The sequence below is a fragment of the Labeo rohita genome, chromosome 21 (genome assembly GCF_022985175.1).
Source record: "Labeo rohita strain BAU-BD-2019 chromosome 21, IGBB_LRoh.1.0, whole genome shotgun sequence".
NCBI lineage: Eukaryota > Metazoa > Chordata > Actinopteri > Cypriniformes > Cyprinidae > Labeo > Labeo rohita.
The window spans coordinates 12,059,818-12,085,043 of NC_066889.1; the positions used below are offsets into that span (position 1 = coordinate 12,059,818).

At 35.7% G+C, this 25,226-nt stretch overlaps 1 protein-coding gene across 13 annotated transcripts in view; it reads left to right on the forward strand.

Annotated features, from left to right (window-relative positions):
* nrxn2a (neurexin 2a) overlaps window positions 1–25,226 on the forward strand; it is a 497,417-nt gene that overhangs the window by 55,667 nt on the left and 416,524 nt on the right. For all 13 annotated transcript variants that reach the window (XM_051093387.1, XM_051093386.1, XM_051093393.1 and 10 more), the window contains one exon: window positions 12,253–13,475. In XM_051093387.1, coding sequence (XP_050949344.1) covers window positions 12,752–13,475 — 724 coding nt within the window. In that variant the 5' untranslated portion in view covers window positions 12,253–12,751. The remainder of the gene's footprint in view (window positions 1–12,252; window positions 13,476–25,226) is intronic.

A 25,226-nucleotide genomic window follows, 5' to 3' on the forward strand; every position in this document is an offset into this window, starting at 1 on the left:
GAGTATAACGTTACTTTTAAGGCTTGTGCACTTAACTGTTTGCGAAATAGAGCTTTGTGTTCTTGTATCCTACCTCTCTCGTTTGGCACAAATCCAAATATTCCATAATATTTCCGTATTTGCGATGCATCCAAATGCTAAACTATTATGTATTATGTAAATTATAGACTTTGTACTTCAGTACAGCAGTGGCACAATGAGGCGCTTGCGCTGATGTTTGGTTCACTGTATTTTATTTTGATAAAGTACCAATTGCGCTTTCAAGTCAGCAATGTTGGAACTGATGTTTTGTGTGTGCACGTGCCGACGCGATTACTTCAGCTGTTTCCTTATGCCAGCGAAATCAACTGAAAACACTGTCATTTACTGTCTTGTTAATAATGCATCACTGTAAAAGGTCTTTTGTAAAATAAATAAAACAAATAGGATGTCGCTTTCTGCCATTTGAGTCACAAAACGAACTGAATCTCGTGTCACACTGTTTTTTCCTTTGTTTATCTGTTAACTAAATCAAATATATTTCAAGTATTTATTCCTTGTATGTATATAGGCAATGTACTGCATATTTTATTTATATACATATATATTAGAGGTGTAACGGTACACAGATGTCATGGTTTGGTACATTCCGTGGTTCGAGAATCACGGTTCGATATGATTTCAGTACAACAACAAAAAAAACCAAAAACAAATCTACTATGCTTTATTTATTTTAAACAGACAGTAGTACAAATTACAATTTTTCCACCTACATGTAAAAATACTAAATATTATATCAAATTAATGTCATATATAGGCTATAAAATCTGCAGTACATATATACATACAAGGAATAAATACCTGAAATATATTTAATTTAGTTATTTGTTTTTTGTTTAAGTTGATTTTGCTGGTATGAGAAAGTTAAAGTAATTGCGCCAGTGCACACAAACACAAAACATATCAGTTCCAGGCTTCTAACATTGCTAACTTGACTGCGCAGTTGATACTTTTATCAAAATAACCAAACAAACAGTGAACCAAACATCAGCGCGCCCACCTCAATGTGTCACCGTTAGAACGCGACTGAAGTACAAAGTCTATAATTTACATAATAAATGATAGTTTAGCATTTGGATGCATCACAAATATGGAAACATTATGGAATATTTGAATATTTCAGTACAAACTGAGGTATGTACCGAACCGTGACATCGGTGTATCGTTACACCCCTAGTAAACATTATTAACTTTTTGTTGTTTGGTTCGTGTAAACTCAACCAGAGGTCCGTTAATGTTGAATAATGTTGAATAATGTTGAAATTAGAAATTGTTACCTTCTATCAAAAGAATTACATAAAAACATAACTCTCTAAGTACCAAAAATCCACTGAAAATGGTTAAGTTGAGGCACATTAGCTTGTTCAAAGTAGTCTATTCATAAGATTCTATATTTGAGTTTTAGAGATATTTGGAAAAAGCAACTTTGTTCATTGTACCAAGAGTTCAAATATGTAGTATTGTAACAACACGTTGCTGCTTTGATGTCTATGTAACTGAACCATGTAGGGCCTTAAAAATTAAGAGTCCAAAAGAAAAGTTTCTTAGAAGCAAGAATGTAAAATGACATAAAGATATCTTTAGGACTTGAATTAAAGGCTTGTAAACTTCAGAAAATGTTAGTTTTTGGCATTCAGAGAGATAATTAACTGAATGTTGCATTCAGTTGTTTTGATAGAGGGAAACAAGATACATTTATAGTTTCAGTATTGTTTGTTCTTCAGACATTACTCTTTAAACACAGTAAACACTATCAGCTGTTTAAAAAGTGACCTACTTTTGGTTATTGACCATTTAAATTGGGTAAAATTCGAAATTTGGAGACAAAGCCGCATTGAGATGCCCATGTCTCTGGGACTAAGCCATTAGGAAAAATGGCTTAAAATGGCATATTAAAAATGTAGATTCCAAAAGAAAATACTAAAAATGAGAAACTGTGTAAAAAGAATATTTGTGGCACTCAGAGAGGTATGTTCTACACTCTTAAAAATAAAGGTGCTTTAAAACGTTCTTCACAATGATGCCATAGAAGAACCATTTTTGGTTCCACAAAGAACCATTTAGTCAAAGGTTCTATCTCTTTTTTTACCTTTTTTATAATCTGAAGAACCTTCTTTCGCCACAAAGAAACTTTTGTGAAACAGAAAGGTTCTTCAGATGTTAAAGGTCCTTTATGGAACCATTTAGACAAAAAAGCTTCTTCTATGGCATCGTGAACCACCTTTATTTTTAAGAGTGTAAGCATTGTGTTGATAGAAAACCATAAGATACATTTATAGTTTCAACATTATTTGTTCTTCAGACCTTCCTTTTGAAAAGAAAAAAGTCTGCAAAGTAACATACATTTTGTTTCTGACTGCTGAAAATGCGAACAATTTACCAACTTACTCATGGATCCTAGTATCTCTGGAACTGAACTATCGAGGGCCTTTAAAATGAAGATACCAGAAGGAAAGTTTGTTAGGAATCAGAATCTAAAAGGATATTAAGATATCTTCGATACTTCTTGAGTTATAGGCATGCAAACTTGAGGCAAAAACACAAAGTGCTTTTGGCCATTTTTGAACTGTTATCGTTAGCATATAATGAAAAACAGATTGCTAAAGTCAACAGATTTCACTAATAGACTTACTAAACTCTGTGTAAAAATAAAATAATGGTGCTGCCAGCTTTCTAATGTAATTTTTATGCCCCTCTAATTTGGCTCCAAATCTCAAATGGAAATGGTAATTTTGACCCCCTCTACAAAATAGTGGATAACTCAGTAAGTATACATCTGTGACATTTAATATTTTGGCTTTCATCACTACATCTGTCCTTCTACAGAAAAGAAATATAAACAAAATCCAAAATTTGAGCCAGGGTAGTTTCCACAATTTGGTTGATTTGAAACAGAATGGCCCAGTTAATAAAAATGTTTATGTTAGTTCACGCTGCATAAACTAATGTGGTAACACTTTACAATAAGGTTCATTAGTTACCATTAGTTAACTACATTAGTTAACATGAGCTAAGAGTGAACAATACTTCTACACCATTTATTAATCTTAATGCAATTTCAACATTTACTAATGCATTTTTAAAATCACAATTTGTGTTAACATGATGAACAAACTGTGAACTGACATGAACAAACAATGAATGACTGTATTTTTATTAACTAACATTACCAATGATTAATAAATAATGTAATAAGTGTATTGTCCATAGTTTGTTCATGTTAGTTAATGCATTCATGGGATTTTTCTTTGACAACCAGACTCTTTTGCTTACTTTCTAGTAGTGTTGCACGATATACCGGTACTTAAAAAGTATTGCAATACCCTGCTTTTAAGAATGGTACGATTCCGCATTTTACTAGTACCGGTACTTTAAGAATGCATTTTAATAAGAGCCGTATTTCTGCGTGTCTGTGTTAGTACATGGCGCAGATGCTGTTTTGTTTACTACACACAAACGTGTGACGCTCGCTGTGTTTTCAGCCTCTGCAGCCTCAATATATGAGTACATGAACATCATCTCTAGAACTGCTCTGAGAGTCAGTTCGTGACCATTTTACCATTTCTTTTGCGGAAAACTGTCGTCATATAATGAAGACCCTAAAGGTCTTCACCGCAACCCGTCAAAATAAAAGTTCGGTTTAACTTGACAGTCAGAAATATATTAATATATTACTTAATGTAAAGATAGTACTATTAATAATAATAAAAAACAATGTTTAAGGAATATTTACCAGAAAAAAAAATTACCAGAATTTATTTACCAGAAAATTGTACACGCACAACACAGTATTTCTGAAAAAAAAAAATAATAAAATAAATAAATATCCTATAATAAATTAATTCTTTATCGAATCTAATTATCCTTTATAAATTCATTAGACATGTGTAGACAATGTGTGGTGATTATTAAAATGTAATGAAACGATTAAAATCCAAAAAATGAAGAGAGATTCACAAACAAAACTGAATTTGAGAAAAATAATAAAACATATTTCATAGGGCCTTAAAAACATGTCATTAAAAAAATAGTAATAATAATAATAATAATAATAATTATATTCTGCAAGTTTCATGATTTCAATTAATTAGACATGCTTTTTGATGAATACTTTTTTATGTAACCATTAAAATAGAGTCTAGAAAAATTAAAATGGAATTTAGGAAAAAATAAAACACATTTTATAGGGCCCTCTTTCTTTCATTTGTGTGTTTGTTGTACTTGCCCTTTAGTTTGTCACTTGCGTCTGGGTCCTATATCATGAAATAAGATTTGGCTTTATCCTTTAAGCTAACTTACCAATATAGCAAAGATCTCTACATACCTGTAGGCTTGGTAGTTGTTTACCATAATCCTGTGTAGTGGCACTGGTATGTGATTAATATTATTTTATTTATTTAAACAAAAAAATAAAGGGGGGATGAAATGGTTTGTTTTAATAGATAAAATAACTGTTGTCTCCATTTGGATCATCTATTATTCAGTTACTTTTCTTGTTCTATGTTTTTTTTCAAAGTATCGGTTCAGTAGTAGTATCGTGATATTTTAGTCAGGTACCGTATTGAAGTCAAAATTTTGGTATCGTGACAACACTATTTTATAGTTCATTTAATAGTCATACACCTACCATGGCTCATCTTTACCTGTATTATGTGGATTCTGGACACAGGGGGCAGAAAGGACATGTATTTGCAACTTTACAACATTCACTTTAAAATTGAAAGTAATTGTTGAAAGTGCAGGTCCTGTGGTTTTCCCCCAGGATCTGCGACCCCGTGCGTGTGGAACAGACTGAACCTCAGCGCTATGTGTCATATCATCCTCAAGATGTGACATGAGCCTAGCTTTATTTATGTCCTCCCCTGGTTCCTGCTTGCTCAGGCTTCCCTTTGGACTGCGAAAGTGATAGGAAACAAATGAGACGGTCCTGTAGGACTGCAGACCCACATGCTGTATCTGCCGTGGCCTGACCTCATCGCTCGCTCCACGCTCCGTACGGCACTACATCACACCAGGGTCTCCAGGGCTTCTCCATCCACTCAGCCAAGACAGTGTCCTCCCTTCGCCTCGCCTCCATTCACATCCCCTCCGCCGAGCTCAGACGCCACACGACGTCTTGACCACACTTCCACCCCGTCAACCCGCAGCTTCGTGCTCCCCACGGTCAACCGCCCCACTCACTTCCTACAGCCGTTAAACCCTCCAAACGGCAGAAAAACAGACAGAATGGCAAATCAGATAACGCAATGACACAGCAGATATTCCGAGGGGCTTTTTTTGCATACTCTGCAATATGTCAGGAAAAACACGACGCATGCATACTTGCAGTACCCACCTCACAGCTCAATGGTTTTTTACCGGAGGGGTTTTTAAAACAACAGTCGCCTCGGCCCGTATTCCATTAGCTGCATTTCTTTCGATTTGCCTTTGCCTACTCTTTGCTTTTCAGACATGGCAATTATTTCTGGCACCTGCAAGATCGAATGAAGGGGAAACTCAGACAATGTGTGGTAATTAGATCTTGTGTGTTTTACCCTGCGATTATGTGCTTGACAATTTGTCATTGAGTGGACTCCGCAGCTGTCGCCGGAGTCGAGGCATGCGTCAATCAAAATAGCTCCGCCCCCCCCAGGGCTCCCTCCTCCTCCTTCACGTTCTGCATGATTCTCCCTGAGGCGTCACGGATGTTCTGAATGCATTTAGGCAGTCCAATCGTTTTAGGCTCCTGCGCAATTAAAGTTGTCTTTGGATCGCATGTTAGACGCTTTAATAATGGAATTGTGTCTGTGCGTTTCATTGTAAGTGTTATTTCTCCCTCCAGCAACTTTGCTTGTCTCTGTCCACCCCCTCCTTTTTCCTTCTCCTCTCTACATCTCACATTTACACGTACACGCGTTTTTAATGGAGCATCGCAACTCCTGCTGTACTCCGATGGATGGTATTCACAGAGAGCCTCTTTCTATATGAAGGTTTCGATATGAAGACCATATTCTTTTACAAATGTCCCTTGTCGATCTTCAAGTCCCTGCGCGTATTCACATCGAGCTGTCAAGAACATCCTAAGTGTGTAAATGTATACAATGAAACATATCTTTTTTGAATGCTTCTGTTTGGCCTTTTTAGACACAGTTACTGCTGTGCAAATGGTAAACACTTGTTTCCTGCTTAGCATGTTGATGATAACTCCTGATGTGTACGTTTGGGGTTTTCCTCAACACCTCCACACAGCACTGGCAAGCAGTCAGTTTTAGTAAGACCTGAATTTTATGCATAATTAGCAGGACTAGCCGTAATTATTCTTTGAAAGCACTAGAAATAAATATGCAGCAGCTATGATCCAGCCATGACCCAAGACTGCTATCTATCTATCTATCTATCTATCTATCTATCTATCTATCTATCTATCTATCTATCTATCTATCTATCTATCTGTCTGTCTCTCTGTCTGTCTGTCTGTTTGTTTGTCTGTCTGTCATTATTACATACTATTTTAATAAAAATAGAATAATTCTTATTAAATAACTTAATATTATTACTTATATAATATATAATATTATTAAAAAATAATAATATTATATTATATAACCACAATTTCTGTATCACTTCACAGTACATGTACCTCTATTATTATTGTTATTATTATTATTATTATTATTATTACATAGTGTTTTTTATGTTTATCTCTAGTAATAATAACAACAACTGAATAATAATAGAGGTATATTTAATGTTAAGTAATACAGAAATTGTGGACATTATTGTATTGTATTGTATTGTATTGTATTGTATTATTACTTGGCCACATTATATTATATTATATTATATTATATGTGTGTGTTTGTATAATGCATATGTACATATACATTATAATTGTTAATAATAATAATAATAATAATAATAATTAATTATTATTATTATTATTATTATTATTATTATTATTATTATTATATTTATATTTATATTTATGTTTACCTCTAATAATAATAACACCAATTTAGTAATAATAACTAGAGGTAGTGTAAAGTGATAACAAACTGTGGAAATATATTATATTATATTATATTATATTATATTATATTATATTATATTATATTATATTATATTATATTATATTATATTATATTATATTATATTATATAAAAATGTGTGTATAAAGCGTATGTATATATTATTATAATTTTTACTACTACTACTACTACTACTACTACTACTACTAATAATAATAATGGAGGTGAATGTAATGTTTATAAGTGATACAGGAATTGTAGAAAAGTTGTGTTATGTAATATTAATGCCATTTATGTTTTTATGACCTTTTTTATATTTTAAGATTTAAAAATCTTGGTATTTTATTTAGATTTTATGGTTTTGCTCTTATAAAACAATAAAAGTCATTATTTAAAAAGTGGAGTTTTCAGTACAGATTTAATGAGACCTTTATATAAAAAAAAGATAAATATCATCCCCTAGAACATAAGTACTTGAAGTAGAAGAAACACCCTCATATAATGCTTAACGGATCATGAGATGGAAAGTTAGAAATTAGTTAACTGTTTGCAAATGTCAAGAGGAGTTTTATGTACACCGTCTTCTCCACGGACTTGTGGTTTGGCAGCCCAGGGTCGAATGCATTCCCACCTCCAATGAGACTTCACAGTAAAAAGGGCAGGTTTTCCACAAAGATGGGTTGAAGCAATGGTCCGGTGGGTGTTAGATTACAGAAAGCATGTCAAAGAGTTTGCTAGCCTCTGCCTGCTCTTGCTTTGAACCCTTCGTCCATCACAGACAGGTGGAGTTAGCCCAATCATCTGGGACTTTAAGCTTATAGCTCTCTCCCTCTGAGCCTCACACAGTTCTGCTTAAATGGGATTTCAGCGGCATCCTATGCCGCTCTACTGATCTCACATCCAAGCCTGGAGCTCTCACTGATGGTGGGTCAGCGCCGCTGTCCGTGGTGCTGATATTTGCTGGCCGCTGTCCGTGGTGCTGAAAGGACAGCCGGCTTCTCTGCCACAGCAGTGGGCTGCCGTCTCCCTCGCGGCTAGTCGCATACCTCATCTCAATTATCTCTCCTCGTGTGGACCAGGCGCTCTGAAGTCGTGAACGCACAATCCGAACCGTCCATTTACTAGCCATCTGCCATTCCTGCTTAGCGCAGCCCCGGATGCTGTTCTGCAACTACAAAAGGGGGCAGATTTTTTCCGGAACTGCCATTTCGTGTGGGTTGGTGGCGTAGGAGGACTCTGTTTTTAATCATGTCGATTTGATTTGGCTAATTAAAAGAAACATCAAGAGGAAATAATGCGAGGCAGAACCGCGATGCTTAATTGAATATGAATGCGCTAATTCGAGTGTGATCTTTAAATATAAGCTTGACAAAAGATGCTCATGCATTCAGTGGGCGTTTTGTTGCGTATGTGCTAATTGTAAATTCACGCCACGGACTCGCTCCCTAAAGTGCCCTCAGTGCATCCTTATGCTGTCCATTACTCTCCAATGTAAGAGCAGAAAGCATGGCTAATTCTATTTGGTTCTAGCTCAGATAGCACACTGACCTGGGAACCGGGCTTTGATCAGCAAGTGTTGAGTGCTTAAATCTGTACTAAAACATCATTAGGGGGGAGATAACAATTCGGAGTGGGTTTTCTCACCATCACGAGTGGACAGGAACATGCCAAACGCTTTGTCAGGGCCGCCTCTCCGGCTCTCTTCATTGTTATGCGCTGTGTTGTAGTCATGCATCACGCTCAAGGGCAGATAATGACCTTAATGACAATGACCGTACCAGGAGAAAGAGAGGAATGTTTTCTATTTGGTTTTCCAACCGGTTTCCCAACCTGCATATGTTTAGCCAGATCCGTTCAGTTACAAATGAGAACGCCACGCTCCCGAGACACGTTGGCGTGTGCTGATAAAGCCCAAGATGGGGTCGCTACATTTATGTCGTTTTGTACTTACAGACAATAAAGTCACTGTCACTTCCAGAACAATGCATGCAATGCAGTGGTACAAAATGATCCTTCTGCGGGGAGAACAGTCTGTCTGCCGCGTTAAAGCTGAATTACATGGCCGATATATTTGGAATAGCAAAGGATTGGGTGTTACAGGAACCAATTTGATCTAAATTGAACTACTTTTCATTCCAATTATGCTTCATATTTCTTCTCTCTCCTCCCGTACCCGTGTGTGCACATTGGCTTTATTGCACAGAGCTGCGTGCTGTATGGAACGGCTATTAAGAAATTTAGTCACTAATCCTTTGACAAACATAAGAGAACGTAATCTTTCACAAGACCTTTTTGAAGATTTTCCACAGATGCCGTGCCGTTGTTAGCCTTTCAAAACAGGCCTTTTAATTTATCGCCAACATTTCGTCTTTTTTTCTCCCCTCGTCTACTATTTGCAGAAAACGACCCAATAGACCCTTCCATTTTTTTTTTTTTTTTTTTTTTTCTCTCATGCTCTTTCCTCAAAGAGTGGACGCTTTATTTAAGGCCAGGTTTCGAAAGACAGCAAGGGTGTTATCACTTTCAAGGTCTTTTGAAAAGTCCTCTTGTGCACGATCACAGTAATTAATTAGAAGCAAATGAGAAATTAAGCTCGCGTTTTGTGTGATCAAATTAATTTTTCTCCGCTCGCGGAGTGCATATTGCTTCAATATCATCTCTTCCGCCACGCAAGCACCTTTATTTATGGATGCTGATGAGGCCGGAGGAACAGAGGGGACCCCTGAGTTCTGTACGGCACCCTGCTGCACGGTGATCTGTTTTTCAGGGCCAAATTTATTGAGCAGTTGCGCCACATTTGTGCGTGATAATTCATCTCAAAAACCTTTCTTATGTCTTATTCACTTCACTTGTTACCTTATTCAGCTGTCTTATTCTCTCACCACCTGCATTTCAGCTTAATGGAGTGATAAATTCACTGAAATAGTGCTGCTCTGTGGGTATTTTCATGAAGTCTTTGTTATTATATGTGTAAATTAGGTCTGATTGATGTAACAATATAATGATTTATTTATTTATGTGTTTATTTTAGTGCTGCCAAATCGATTAATCGCAATTAATCACGATTAATCGTATCCAAAATAAGTTTATTTATATAATAGTCATGTGTGTACTGTGTATGTGTATATATAAATGTATGTATAAATGTGTATGTAAATGTATGTATATATAAATATTTAAAAAAATCTATGAAATGCATGTTAAAAAATATACTTATATTTTTTTTAATTTTTATTTTTTTATATAAATAGGAGTATACATATACATGTAAATATTTCTTAAATATATACATGTATGTGTGTGTATTTATGTATATCAATATACACAGTACACACATGCATATTATGTAAACACAAACTGATTTTGGATGTGATTAATCGTGATTAATCGATTTGACAGCAATTATTGATTTTATTTCAGCAGTAAAAGTATACTACTACTACTACTAATGACAGTTTATTATTATTATTATTATTATTATTATTAATAATATTATCATTATTATTATTATTTATGGTGCAATTGCTTTTGTATTATATATATTCATGGAAAGCAAGCTGTTTGTTTTAATTTGACCATGCCAGCATTAATTCTTTCATACACTGAAACAGTGCTGTGCAATGGATATTTTAATTAAGTAATTTGCCATCTTGTATATAAATTATGCATGATTATGATGATGATGATGATGTTGATTTTTATTTTATTTATTTATAACAAGAACAGCTATTTATGTAATTTATTCATAATAACAATAATAATAATAATAATAATAATAATAATAATAATTATTATTATTATTATTATTATTATTATTATTATTATTACTACTACTGTGTGGTGCGATTGCTTTTATACTATGTATTCATGGAAGACAAGCTGATTGTGTTTCATTTTGACCATGGTAGCATTTCTTTCATTTACTGAAATAGTATTGAGCCATGGATATTTTTATTAAGTAATTTCATGCATCTTGTATATAATTAGGCTTGATTGATTGATTGATTGATTGATTGATTTTAGGGCTGTCAAATCGATTAATCATGAGTAATCACATTAAAAATAAAGATTAGATTTATACATGTTTGATTATTACATATATGTGTACTGTGTATATTTATGTACATTAAAGCACACACACACACACACACACATACACAGACTTTTGTTTTGGATGCGATTAATCACGATTAATTGATTTGACAGCATTGATTGATTGATTGATTTAAAGACTAACATTGATTGATTGATTGATTGATTGGCTGACTGTTGGGTGCTTTTATTTATAAGTGTAAACTACTTTCACAATACTTTGTGAATATGTGTTTGCTTCAGTTTACATGGAAACCAAGCATTAAAAACAGCTATTTTTCTTAAAAGAACAATTTTGTGTTTTCTGTTGACCTAGCAGCAATTCATCAAATGATGATTAAGTTATGGAGATGAGCATTATTGTCGACTATACAGTATCTCCAGTCTCTCAATATATGACTGTAATTCCTACACTGCCTTATATTGCAGTAGTCTGCTGCAACCTCCACAGTCTAGCACTCAAAACTGCCCGCAAGATCAGACGTTACTGTTGATTTGCTGTAACCATTGAGCAGTTATCGCAGATTTGCATATTCCCTCTAATGAATTCAGCACACATACAGCGCACACAAATAAAAGGAGTATGGTGTAATCATGCCGCCGCATACTCCTCATTAATAAACATGCATCATTTACACTCCTCACCTGATGCCCGTACTACGCTCGCATTCTGTCTTATTATCTGTCATCCTCTGTTGTCAGCCACTGTCACTAGTGCACTACTACGCTCAGTCACTATATATGGGTGAAAAAGAGAAAGGTGTTGATTGACTAGGAGGGCTTCAGGGGGCTCAGAGCTGTTTAAAACACTAGCTGCGCGCTGGTTTGTGAATATTCATCTGTGAACTGATCAGCAAATTTGCAAAGCGAATGAGGGGATCTGTCAACTAGCCCAGTCTGTTACTCTGCAAAGTGCATTAAAGATTGATTTCATTATGCTCAAAGAATCTCAGCTGAGGGAATCACACTGCCAGGTCTTGATTTTGTGATCAAACCAATCTCCTAATAGTTCACAACAAAAGGGCAGAAATTATTGTATTAAATTTAAGAGTGCATACGAGTTTGTAACCGTGGTCATAAATTAACATACTGTCTGTTTTTTTTTAACTTTCAGAGGATTCCTGGTGGTGACGTCTTGCTGGTGGAATGCAGATGCACTGCTTTTATAGGAGCTGAGGTTTGCTGGGGAAAGAAATCATGTATTTGACCTACTACCCACAAAACGAAAAATACAACAGCAGTTATCCTACTTTCACCAGAGGGTGAGATGCATAAATCGGTCTTTTACCATGTCGAGTCAACTAGATTTTTAGGGCAGTTTTAGATTTCAAAGCACTAAGTACCGTGTGAGTTTTTTTTTTTTTTCTACACGGTCTTTTAGAAGTGTTCCTCAATGGAGCTACTCAGAAGAGAATCAAGATGGAGAATCAAGTGAAAAGGAACTCTTAAATATTAGGGGGGTTTTTAGAAAACTGGGACCTTGCTATTTCTGCAGCGCTATTTTGGAAAAGGCCAGATAAATTAATACGCTAGACTGGGAATAAATCTCTCCTCTGCAGTGGATTAAGAGAAACGGAACATTAGAAAAGGAGGATTAGGAGCACGCTTGGAAGATGATGACGCGGAAGTGGAGGTGCAGCGCGAAGTTCTCGCAGGCCTCCGTTTTGTTCGGGCTCATAGTGGCTATCGCAGTCACCACGGCTCTGGAGTTCGACGGTCTGCCGGGTCAGTGGGTTCGCTACGGACCCTGGGAGGCGGGAGCCACCGGAGAGCTGAGCTTCACTATGAAGACGAACATCAGCAAAGCTGTGGTGCTGTACCTGGACGACGGCGGCAACTGCGACTTCCTGGAGCTCCTGATTAACGACGGCCGTCTGCAGTTGCGCTTCGCCATCCACTGCGGCGAGCCGGCCTCGTTGCACATGGAGACGCATGTCAACGACGAACGCTGGCATCGCGTGCTACTCACGAGGAATTACCGTGAGACCATGCTGGCGATGGACGGGGAGAGCAAAGTGGCGGAGGTGAAGTCCAAGCGAAGGGAAATGATGGTGGCCAGCGACTTATACGTGGGCGGGATCCCACCAGACGTGCGTCTCTCGGCCCTCACGTCTAGCACGGTCAAATATGAGCCGCCTTTCCGGGGCCTGATCGCCAACTTGAAGTTAGGAGAGACTCCTCCTGCTCTCCTGGACAGTCAAGGCGTGAAGAACGATCTGGAATACCTGTGTACCAAACAAAACCCCTGCAGCAACGGAGGACGCTGCTCCATTCATGACAGCGAGGTGCTGTGCGATTGCTCCAATACCGGCTACAAAGGGAAATACTGCACTGAAGGTAAGCAAGACGATGTGCTTCAAGGTCTTACATAACATGAAGATGTTCTTATCACAATGCCTTACTGGATAACGCGCTTAGCTGTCAAGGTAAAATGTTTGCTTTTAAGGAACTCAAGGGCTCAGGAGTTGGAAATTATTAACCATTATCTGATCTGGTCTGCCTGTTTTCTAATCGTTTGGTTGAGTGTTTGTCTTATCTTCTTCCTCTGCTCTTAAACTGCAGTTTGACTGCAAAAATGTTTGTAGTATCTATGTATTGAAATTTTTAGGAAAGTTTGGTGATTCAATCATGTTTCAAGGAATAGCTCAGCCGAACAGGGAAATTCTGCCATCACATGGGTTTGGAACAAAATGAGGGTGATTTTCTTTCTTTTGTGGGACACAAAAGCAGACATTTTGAATAATATTCTGGTCGCTCTTTTCTATGCAATTATAATAAATGGGATTTTAAAGACTTTAAGCTTTGAAAAGGATGCAAAAGCAGCTTAAAAGTGGTTCATATGAATTGTGCACTACGTTTAAAGTCTTCTGAATACATATGAGTGAGGGGTGTGCGATAATGACAATAAATGATACCTCAATCATTTCTGGAATTTTTTAGATTTAGGACTGCCGTGGACAGCTGACTCCCAAATCTTTTGATATTCTTCATATTTTGTGTGGTGGTTAATTTGCAGGAATAACAGCTTTTCCAAAAAGTTTAAATCGATTTTTAACCTTTTATGATCACTTTTAACTTTTATAATGCCATTTTTTTCTAACCTAATTAAATGTATGCATCATCTTTTGTGTCAAATTCTTAAATGTAGTCAATAAATTCAAATAGTAAGACACTATAGGGCTCTTACCAATCAAATGGACCCTTTTGTGATGACGCGTTTCAATGGTCATCAGCATTGTAAATCTTTGAAAGTTTTTTAAATTTTGAAATTGTTTTTTTTTTTTTTTTTTTTTTGACAAAAATACTAGTTGACGCTAAAGCGAGGATGTTTCTATTGCAGCGTCTATGGGAGGGATGGTAAATTTGACATTGTTCTCTCATCTGACTGCTGTTATCAGTCTAAATTTTCCTTTTTTTGAAAGTCATGAAGTTTTTTGTGAAGTTTGCTGTTTGAGCAAATGGGAATGCAAAAAATATATTTGTGGTACTCTCCCATTCACTGCTCTCGAAGTTATGCCAACTAAAGCTGCGTTTCCATTATCCTTCAAATTGCGTAAATTGAAATTGCGAATTGAAAATACGCCTAATGGAAACACGTCAATTTTGCAAAAACTCCTATATCCCAAAAAAGTTTTTACGCTGACATGAGGTGGTTTTTCAGGCAATTCGAAAAAGGAATATTTCACAAAACTGCATTGGAAACCTTTTTTTTTTTTTTCTCCACATTTACAGGTCACATGGCGTATGCAAAAAGTCATAAGATCATTCTTAAATGTACTTTAACCTCCAAGAAACTCCCAAGGGGCTTTCCCTGCAATTAATGTTTAGACAATTTACACTGCACATATCTGCGGAACAATACGGTTCTGACACGGCCACCAGAGCTGATCGCTGCCACTATAGTACATGCTTGAGTTTTTACCAGCCACGCCACGCACGTTTTAGAAGCAGCTCCCCATGCTGCTTCTGTAAACATACACGCATGTGCCTCCTTTGATTAAATATAGCCCAACTCTGTTGCCATGACTTATCGAGAGAGGAAAAAAAAATATGTCTTATTCACATAACATTGGTTAATGTAAATGCTGTCATGTTGCAATACTATTTTATTGACATTTATAAAATATCCAGTCAGATCTCACAGCAATTTGTACATATTTTACAAAGTGGCTAATTTGTACGAATTTGTATGACCTCACTCATATAAGTTCATACGAGTTGAGTAAAAATGTATGTATTTTACATGTTTACACGTTAAAATATTGCCATAGTTTTGCGCAAATCTTTAATGGAAACACACCTTATGATGACTTCCGCTCCTGAGAAACCCGGAAATGTGAAAAAGGTCCATGGAATCACTATCAACAAAAATTGTGACAGAAGTGGCAGAGAATCTGCATTTTAAGCATTTAGATGCATTTGCACAGACTGTTTAATGCAGGTCATGAATGCAGTTAACCTGCAGTTATAAATGCATAAATAATGTTTTGATGTTTTAAAGCAAAATGTTGAATACTGATATTTGTGGGTGGCGGCAAATTATTGGATGAGACAGTCATTGAGTCATTTATTTAACTGATTCGCTTAAATGGCTGATTAATTCAGTAATGAAACACTGTTGTGTGTTGCTCAGAGATGCAAAACAGTTCTGCTGTGGCTTTGTTTGAAACTGTTTTTGTTGTCGAAATACAGCAAAAAAAAAAAAAACACCAAAAATGTAGGTCACTTAATATTAACTTCTTGTTTAGTGAGCTGTTCATCAAATCAATCTCACATCCGCACTTGTGCTGATATTTAGAGACTGTACTCTTCATGTCATGTTAACTATATCAGATGATGATATAAACATTAAAGACATATAAACGTCATACAGGGCTTTTTTTTGCCCCCTTATCTCGAATTTTGGGGAATTCTGAATATATTTTAATAGACTAAATCACGCGTTCGCACAGTAGTCTAACCTACATCGTGTAGTGTATGCGTGCACTCTCTGGGTGTGTTTTTGTTTGTTTTTTGCAATATATTCGATAATGTCAAACTGGCGTATCGTTTAAACAACAATTACGATATTATCATAGATGGTATATATCACACTGATAATCTTCCTCTCCAGTAAACTGTTATGCACTGTAACTTGATCAGTGAACAAGCGAGTTGAAGTTTAGGGCAGATGTCAAAATTTCCTCAAGGAGTTACATTGTGTTCTGCACACAAAGCTATTACATGATTTCAGAAGTCTATAAATACAGCATGCAAGTCAGATGGATTATTTCTATGATGCATTTATGGTGCTTTTTTCCCCATTTTGCTGCTTGAAAAACTGGGTTTTATTAACTTTCATTATGTTAACAAGTGGCAAGGATGTTCTTCAAAAAAATAGGATGTTCTTCCTCAGAAGAGAAAGTCATACAGGTTTGGACTGCCATAATGGTGAAAAAAAAAAAAAAGGTAGATGACCCCTTCCTTTGAAGATTTGATAAAACATAGGTTGTGGTAGATCTTTTCTTTCATATTGTGACATACATTCAGGTGTAACAGGAACAGACTTGGTTATAGACTTGGAATAGAACTATTCCTCGGTTATTGGTTGATTTTGAGACTAAAAATGTGGGTAGATAAACATGAGCTTGCAGAGTTTTAAGTTTAAGCAGACAGAAAAACTCTGGCTTGACATTTTTTACTTTAGAATGACAAGGTCAACATTTAAAAAAAAGGAATAGGATCTATAACAGGTAGAAAATAGATGTGAATAGGGTGAATTTTCGTTTCACGCCGACTTTTACAGTGTTGCGTTTCAGACGGTCTGGTATTACAGCGCATTAGCCTTTTAAAACGCCTTGAGAATTTATAGCTAATGAGATATCTTTAGATGTAGATCTCATTAGATCAGGTTCAGAGGGTTTGCATGTTTACAGCTGTTTAGAAAAAAACAGTTTATTTTAACTGTAAGTAAAGGATTGATATGCTAGAGAAAAAAAAAGGATCCCAAACATATGTGACGGAAAGATAAGCATAGCACGTTATTTGTATCCTGATATCAGCTTCATTCAAATCAAATGATTTCTTTCAGCCTTTTTTATTACTGAAAATGCAGCTAAACAAATAAATAGATACATAAAATTCAGAAATATAAATGAAAATCATTCTACCTACCAAAGTAATAATCCACTAAATCATGCCAGCATTATCACCATGAGACATCTTTCATTTTAAATCCGTATTATTATGTGAAATCCAATACAAAGCAACAGTAAATCATATCCGAGGCTTTCGGATTGATGACGTTTTTCCAGAAAATGATCGTGCCGTGCAGACCTGTAGTTGAAGAAAAATGTTTTCATTAGTAATTCTAGCTGTGTACGATCTGTATGCATGTGTAGCATATTCCCGTACTAATTTGATGAAAACATGGACATGTGTTGGAGCATGGGAGAGCAATTTGCCATAGAAACTGTTCTAGGTGACATATGTAGACTAATTAGGGCCACTCAGCAATGTCTCAGCCCTTCGGAGAAGTCACAGTCTGTCATATGGCGGTGCGGTGTTAAACCCGAGGCCAAATCTGCATGACTTCATACAGAAATATATTTGGCCCATTTCTCCTTCTAATTGAACAGGCAGTGAGGACAGAGACAGTGGCAGCTCACGCTTGGCTTTTCACTTAATGCAGTCTCAGGTTACCCACTGTGGAGTCGGCAGGAAGCGGCGCGAGAGAACGCCAGCGTGACGGAGTCCGGCGAGTACGTTTCGAATTAAGATGAAATATTCCGGCGCTTCAAAAGCAGAGAGATATGTGGGACGGAGAGACGTTAAGAACAGAAAAATAAATCATCCTGAAAGTTGATAGAGCAAACTGGATTTGACACTGGTAAAGGACAATATTAAAAAGAACAATTGGTTTTCGTACGCCTTAAATCCTTGCTTTTACTCTAGGGATTATCCATCGGAAGACCGGCTTATCAAACACAGAGGAGTATTTGAGTATTTAAAAAAAATGCATAGATAATCAAGAGTCACAGTGTAATTATTATTTCTAGTTAAGTATTGATATAACAAATCCTCTGAAGAATTAGCAGGGACTCATCAAACGGCGGCGGTTAATTACACGCATGTCTTTTCATATTTAAGAACATTCCCAGACTGTGAGTGGGAAGTGGTCTCCATCGCCGTGCCCTTGTCAAACCTCCCAGGTGAAATTTTGCAGGCTTTTACCCTCAAAGCTAAGAGGGCCGTCAGTATCAATTAAGGCTGCCCTCGCCACAATGGAAATCTAGGCCAAAGCGATATATCAGCAGTGTGTGCATCTTTTCTCTTGCATCTGCATCAGGCATGCTAATGAGCTCTCAACCCAATATATGAGCGCTGCATAAACTGCAGTGCTGGTCAGACGCTGTATTATCGCCACCGCTTCTGTGTCGTGTATATATATACAGCATTAACACGGGCCTGCTGGGAGCTCTTAAAATCAATACGGTTACCATTTTAAAAGGCACATAAGCAGAATTGCACACGGGCACAAGTGTTCCTCATTAGCGGGATGCTTTCATATGCCTGGAGATGACGAAAGCAGGCTTTTACTTTTATTTGTACAGTGCTACGGTCTTGTAGGGCTGGACAGGATTCTGCTGTGTCGTTTATACTGCGGTATATCCTCAGTGTGGTTTCAAGAATCTGACACCAAGCAAAAAACTATAGCAAGCAAAAATAATCTACTCTGCAAACTGTCGCAGATGGGTGCTTCCAGTGTTTCTTTTCTTTTCTTGTCTTGTCTTCCATATATCCAGAAATATACAACATTTTTTTTATTTATTTTTGGCAGTTTCACCTTTATTATGATAGGATAGTTAAGTATTGACAGGAAGTGAGAGAGAGACGGGGATGGGATTGGGAAAGGTCAGCGAGCCAGGACTTGAACTCGGGATGTCCCAAGCACAACGGCGCTACAGTATATGTCGGGCGGTCCCCAAGAGTCTATTTGCTTGTTAAGTCTGACGTCACACGACACCGCTTTGGTGTCCAAACGCTCTATCAGGTGTCACAAGAAAACAACAATTGGTGCTAATATACACTCACGATGTGATATAATACTACCAAAAAAATTATAATTCTCCCCTTAAATCCATACCCGAAATCCCAGATAGCCAGACAATTCGTTGGTGCGTTCTTTGGATGCATTACGTCATCCCTTAACTAGCAAATTGGTGCAGACCTGAAATATACAATATTTAACTAAAGAACATTCGATCAGTATATTGAGGCATAGTTGTTATCGTTATATTAAAATCAACCCAGTTATTTTATTTTTTATAATAATTTGTATTCATTTGTTCACTATTTTATTCAATAATTTGATTTAAAGCAACCAAAATACAAAATACAATTATATTTTATAGTATTTAAAGTAACTTGATTTATAAATAACTTGCATTTCATTCATTCATTCATTCATTCATTCATTCATTAACTTGATTAATGCAAACCATAAAGCACAGGTTTATAGTAACTTACATTTAGAAATGAGTCATTCTACATAAATGTCCAATTCTGGTATGGCAAGAGGTCTTAAAATTTCTTTTTCTAACATTTAAACTTAGACCACATTATTAACCTACCTTTGACATTATGAATACATATAAATGACAGCTTAATGATTTTATAAAAAAAATCTTTTTTGTGCATTTATTTAAAGACCACATGTACCATTTTCTGTCACTGGTGTTACCTTCTTTGGCAATATTAAAGGTTTTTATGAAATATTATTTCTCAATTTTTTTTTCAGCACGTCATCAGAGAAAAATAATGAAAATGCAATAAGGAGATCGTTTTATTTAATGTCACAAAAAACACAGTAACACCAGTGACACAATAAATCACCAGTGACATCCATAAGACCTGATATACTGATCTTCATTGTTGTTACCCATAAGGAAGGTAACACCAGTGACAGTAAAACCAGTGACAATTTTTATGAAAAATGCATAAAATGGCCACAGCAAGGTATCAAAACACATTGTCAATCATGGTATACTCACTAAATTAAGTAGCTTAATCCATTTGTGTTCTAGTTATTTAGATTTCCCGAACAATAAAGTAGGTCACACCAGTGACTTCAACTAAAAGCTTTATATGAAATCATGGGATAAATGAGAGAATTTCTGGTAACTGAAAAGAGACAGTGGACTTAACATGGGCCTTTTTTCATAGATCTTTATTAAATAGGAAGAAGGAAGTCAAGTGATGTCATCATGTGATTTTTATTTCAAAATAAGCGTTTTGTTAAACGGTAACACCAGTGTTACAACTACAGGGGACCACTAGTTTTATTATACATTTTATAATATTAATAATATTAATATTTGATAGTTATGAATACATGATTGTATTTTAAATGGTAGGAAAAAAAACACTTTCCCTCTGTACATGGCTGTGGGGTCGAGTGGTTTTGTGGTGCTTGGAATTCTATATTGCCACATTAATGGCTCAAGAAAGTGTAATTGTTCAAATAACATATTGTTTAATTTTAAAATAAAGAAATTGTAACCCTAAAGTGTTTTTCAAGTGTAATATTTCTGTAAGGGCTAAGGACAAAAAATTGACATTTCCATAGAATGACACAAATAACAAATGTATTTTATTGCATTTATAATAACTAATAGTTATAAAGATCTTCATGCAAAACAAAATGTACAACGTTATAGCATCTATAAGAACTTGTATTTATAAACAATTTGTATTGTACTCAATCACTCACTCGATTAATGCAAACCAAAATGTAAACTTCTATAGCATTTAGGAAAGGAAAGGACATGACGTGTGGCCAGGTATGGTGCCCCATACTCGGAATTTGTGCTTTGCATTTCAGCCATCCAAATACACACTGAGCAGTGAGTAGTGAACACACACACACACGTTTGTTTTTGTGAATTGTGGGGACTTTCCATAGACTTCTATAGATTTTATACTGACCAAACGATATTGTCTATCCCCTAACCCAACCCTAACCCTAAACCTAGCCCTCACAGAAAACATGTTTGCATGGTTACTCTTTCAGATAAACATCATTTACTATTTTTAATCATTTTTAACATTGGGGGAGGCCGCAGGCCAGTCCCCACGATGTCAAAAATTTCAGGTTTTACTATCCTTGTGGGGACATTTGGTCCCCACTATGTAGCAAAAACAAGTACACACACACACACACACCGTGAACACAATAAATTGTATTATAGTCACTCACTCGATTAATGCAAACCAAAATGTACAAATTTATAGCATGTGTAACAACTTGCATTTATAAATCAATTGTATTATATTCACTTACTCTCTCACTCAATTAATGAAAACTAAAATGTAAACTTCTATAGCACTTATAATAACTTGTATTCATTGATTCATTCATTTACTCACTCACTCACACAAATATGCAATTACATTTTATTGCATTAATTATAATTTCTATTTATAAATAACTTCAACTGCAAATTGAAATTGTACAACTTTATAGCATCTATAACAACCTGTATTTATAAGTTGTATTATATTCACTTACTCACTCAATGCAAACCAAAATGTAAACTTTTATAGCATTTATAATAACTTGTACTATATTAATTAATTCACTCGCTCACTCACTCACTCACTCACTCACTCACTCACTCACTCACTCACTCAAAAATACAATTATATTTTATTATATTTATTTAAAAAAACTTTATAGCATCTATAACAACTTGATTATTTCTAAATAACTTGTATTATACTCACTCATTCACTCACTCACTTGATTAATGCAAACCTAAATCAGATCACCAGCTCATTAAAGAAGCGCCATGCATAAACTGTGTTCCAACTGGCATGGTCCCTACACAGTGTTCATTGCTCCCTACTCCCTGAGCAAGGGAAATCCGTTAGAGTTTACTTCACTTCATTTACGGATTTGTGCCACACCGCTGCCTGCAGTGTCTTCACACGCAGGTGAAACTTACTAGAGAAGTGTGACATAATATACCTTTGTAAATAAATACAATTTGAATTCATGTCTTACACAGATTAATGCCCTCTAAATGGAAAGTATACTGTACGCTCGCTTCAAACTGGAATCATGGCTGAATATCCTGTGGTGTCCACATTGGAGGGCACTTAATAGTGGTTGAATAGAACAAATGTCTGAAGTGATAAGAGATACATACAAAATATGTAGAGTGGAGGGCACAAGGGGTGGCATCGAGAGCTGCTGATGCAAACCAAAATGTTAATTAATGTAGCATTTATAAATACTTGTACCATATTAATTAATTCACTCACTCGATTAATGTTAACCAAAATGTAAAATTCTATAGCATTTATAATAACTTGTAATATGTTAATTAATTTATTCACTCACTTGCTCAATCACTCACTCTCTCACTCGATTAATGCAAACCAAAATGTAAACTTCTGTCCACCTTATTCCTACACCCCATGATGCTTTGCGCGAAATATGGGTGTAACTTCTGTTAAGCTGTAAACAATCAGTGGAAGGTTTGCTCTATGAATGCAATACTGGGTACAGTGAGATGACATCATTCTACTTACCCTTCAACCATCAAACATTAAAATGACATTTAAAAGCAGTGTAAAAGCATAAACAAGGTACTTTCAACAGACCATGAATAACCCTAAAATGCGCAATTAGGGCGGCAGCAATAACAGACAGGTGAAATATCACTCTACTAATATATATCTGTATTACACTGTAAAAAAAAAAAATGTTGTGTCAACTTAAAATAATTTGTTACTTGGCTGCCTTAATTTTTAGTCAACTTAAAATGTTATGTTGTACTAAGTGACAACTTAGATATTTGTTTTGAGTACACTTAAAATTTTAAGGCAGTCAGGTAACAAATTATTTTAAGTTGAAGCCACAATTACTATTTTTATATTTAAAGTGTATGTAACATATGTTGCCTTAATTAAAAAGTTTATTAACTTCCTCATTACGTGATACTATTTCAAAGGGATTTCTGTCATTTTGACAGATAATAAATTGTATATACCTGTGAAAACAAACCTGGAAAGAGACACGAGGATGTGAGGAGAATAACAAGAGATTCTTTGTGCATTCCAGTGAATTATTAATGGGATATATCATCAATTAAGTCGGGAGAACAGACCACAAATGTGCAGTATATGTTGTCCTTATACTATTACAGTGGAATGCAAAGAGAAAAAGAAAATAATCATGGTGAAAAGAATGCAAAGAGCTCTTGCCATAGATATTCGTTTTATAACATGTCATGGTAAAATACCGAGTGTTACATTGTTCTCATGATGTCTGAAAATAAAACATGAAGGAAAATCGACAGCTCATTCAGTCAAACAAATTGGTAAGCTTATGATTTGAAAAGATTTGTTTTATTCTTTTTGAATGGACGTTCTCCAAAACAGAATTTCCACCAATAATTCATATCAGTCAAGAATGAGGTGAATAGCATTTATAATAACTTGTACTGTAGCAATTAATTCACTCACTCACTCACTCACTCACTCACTAATTCAAATATACAATTAAATGTTATTGCCTTTATAATGATTTGAATTTGAAATAACTTAAAAAAAAAAAATAGACAAAGCAAACTTTATAGCTTCTATAATAACTCTGTTTTATTAATTAATTCATTCACACAAACTACATTTCATTACATTACAAGTGGAGCTGGCAATCGATTAATCGCGATTAATCGCATACAAAATAAAAGTTTGAGTTTGCCTAATATATGTGTATGTACTGTGTGTGATTATTATGCATATATAAATACAAGCACATTCATGTACATATTTGAGGAATATTTACAAGTACATGTATTTAAAATAATTTTTATATAATTTATATTATATATAAATAAAATATTTTGTACATATTTCTCTTAAATATATACATTAATTTGTGTGTAGTTATATATACATAATTACACACAGTACATTAATTATAAGCATGATATAATTTATGATATTTTGTTTTGCATTTATGAATTTAGTGGATGTGTTTATCTAAAGCAACTTGCACTGTATTCAAGTTTACCTTTTATCGGTTCATGGCTTCCCTGGGAATCAAACCCCATGACCATGGCAATACTAGTCTGGTGCCATACTGTTTGATCTACAGTGATTTCAGTATTGCAGAAATAAGTGTATCATTATATATACCGTTACCCTGATATAAAATTACTCATACTGTGATATAAGGTTTTGGTCTTACCGCCCACCCGTACAGTATACTGATTATTTCTATAAAAGCAAGAGCAAAGCGCTGAAGAGGTCTAGTTTGCATCAGACAAAACCCTTTTCATGTAGCGTTGGACTTCATCCCTTCTGTGGTCTTTTTACTCTGTATGAGAGACTCAATTCGCAGAGGCTTTTCTTTAAGTGTACAGGGAACGAGCTTTCACTGTGAAAACAAGGCCATCCGCTCCCCAGGATTAAATAATGTAGACTGAGAGTCTGTCTTATTTATCAACACAAATTAGTCTGGGTCGCCCTCAACATCGAGCTGTGTGTGCCAAGGATGCAAGCATGTCTGTATTTCGCTTTCAGACAGGCATCTGCTGCCATTGTGCAGTTTTGTATTTCTTTCGGGGCCAAAACGCAAGCGAGTGAGGTTAGCTACATTCACCCGGCTCAGGGTTTGTGCGTTTTTGCCAGTAGCTGGTTGTGCGGTAATCAGCACCATAGTTTACCGCACTTGGCAGAGGGCATAAGAAGCCAAATAATAGTTTACACACTAGGCAGCAATTCAGCAAGTAATTAAAACAGGACATGGAGTCTTTTCAGCTGCCTTGTTAATTTTGCTTGGTGGCCGTTTGCAATACAACACAATCCCTGTCTTTTGAAATCTTGTAATAGCTTCCTGTGAGGAAGGGGCTGAAATTGAAGATGTTTTTTATTGATAATCTTTCCCTCCAGTGAGCTGTTAACTTGAAACTGCTGACCAAATCAGCAGTAAATAACGCTTGTTTTTGTGTGAAGTATTCCTTTTAATTTTTTGATTTACCGATTAACTGCGGGTAATAGGGGAAATGAATTTGTGTTACAGTGGTGTTACTAATAATG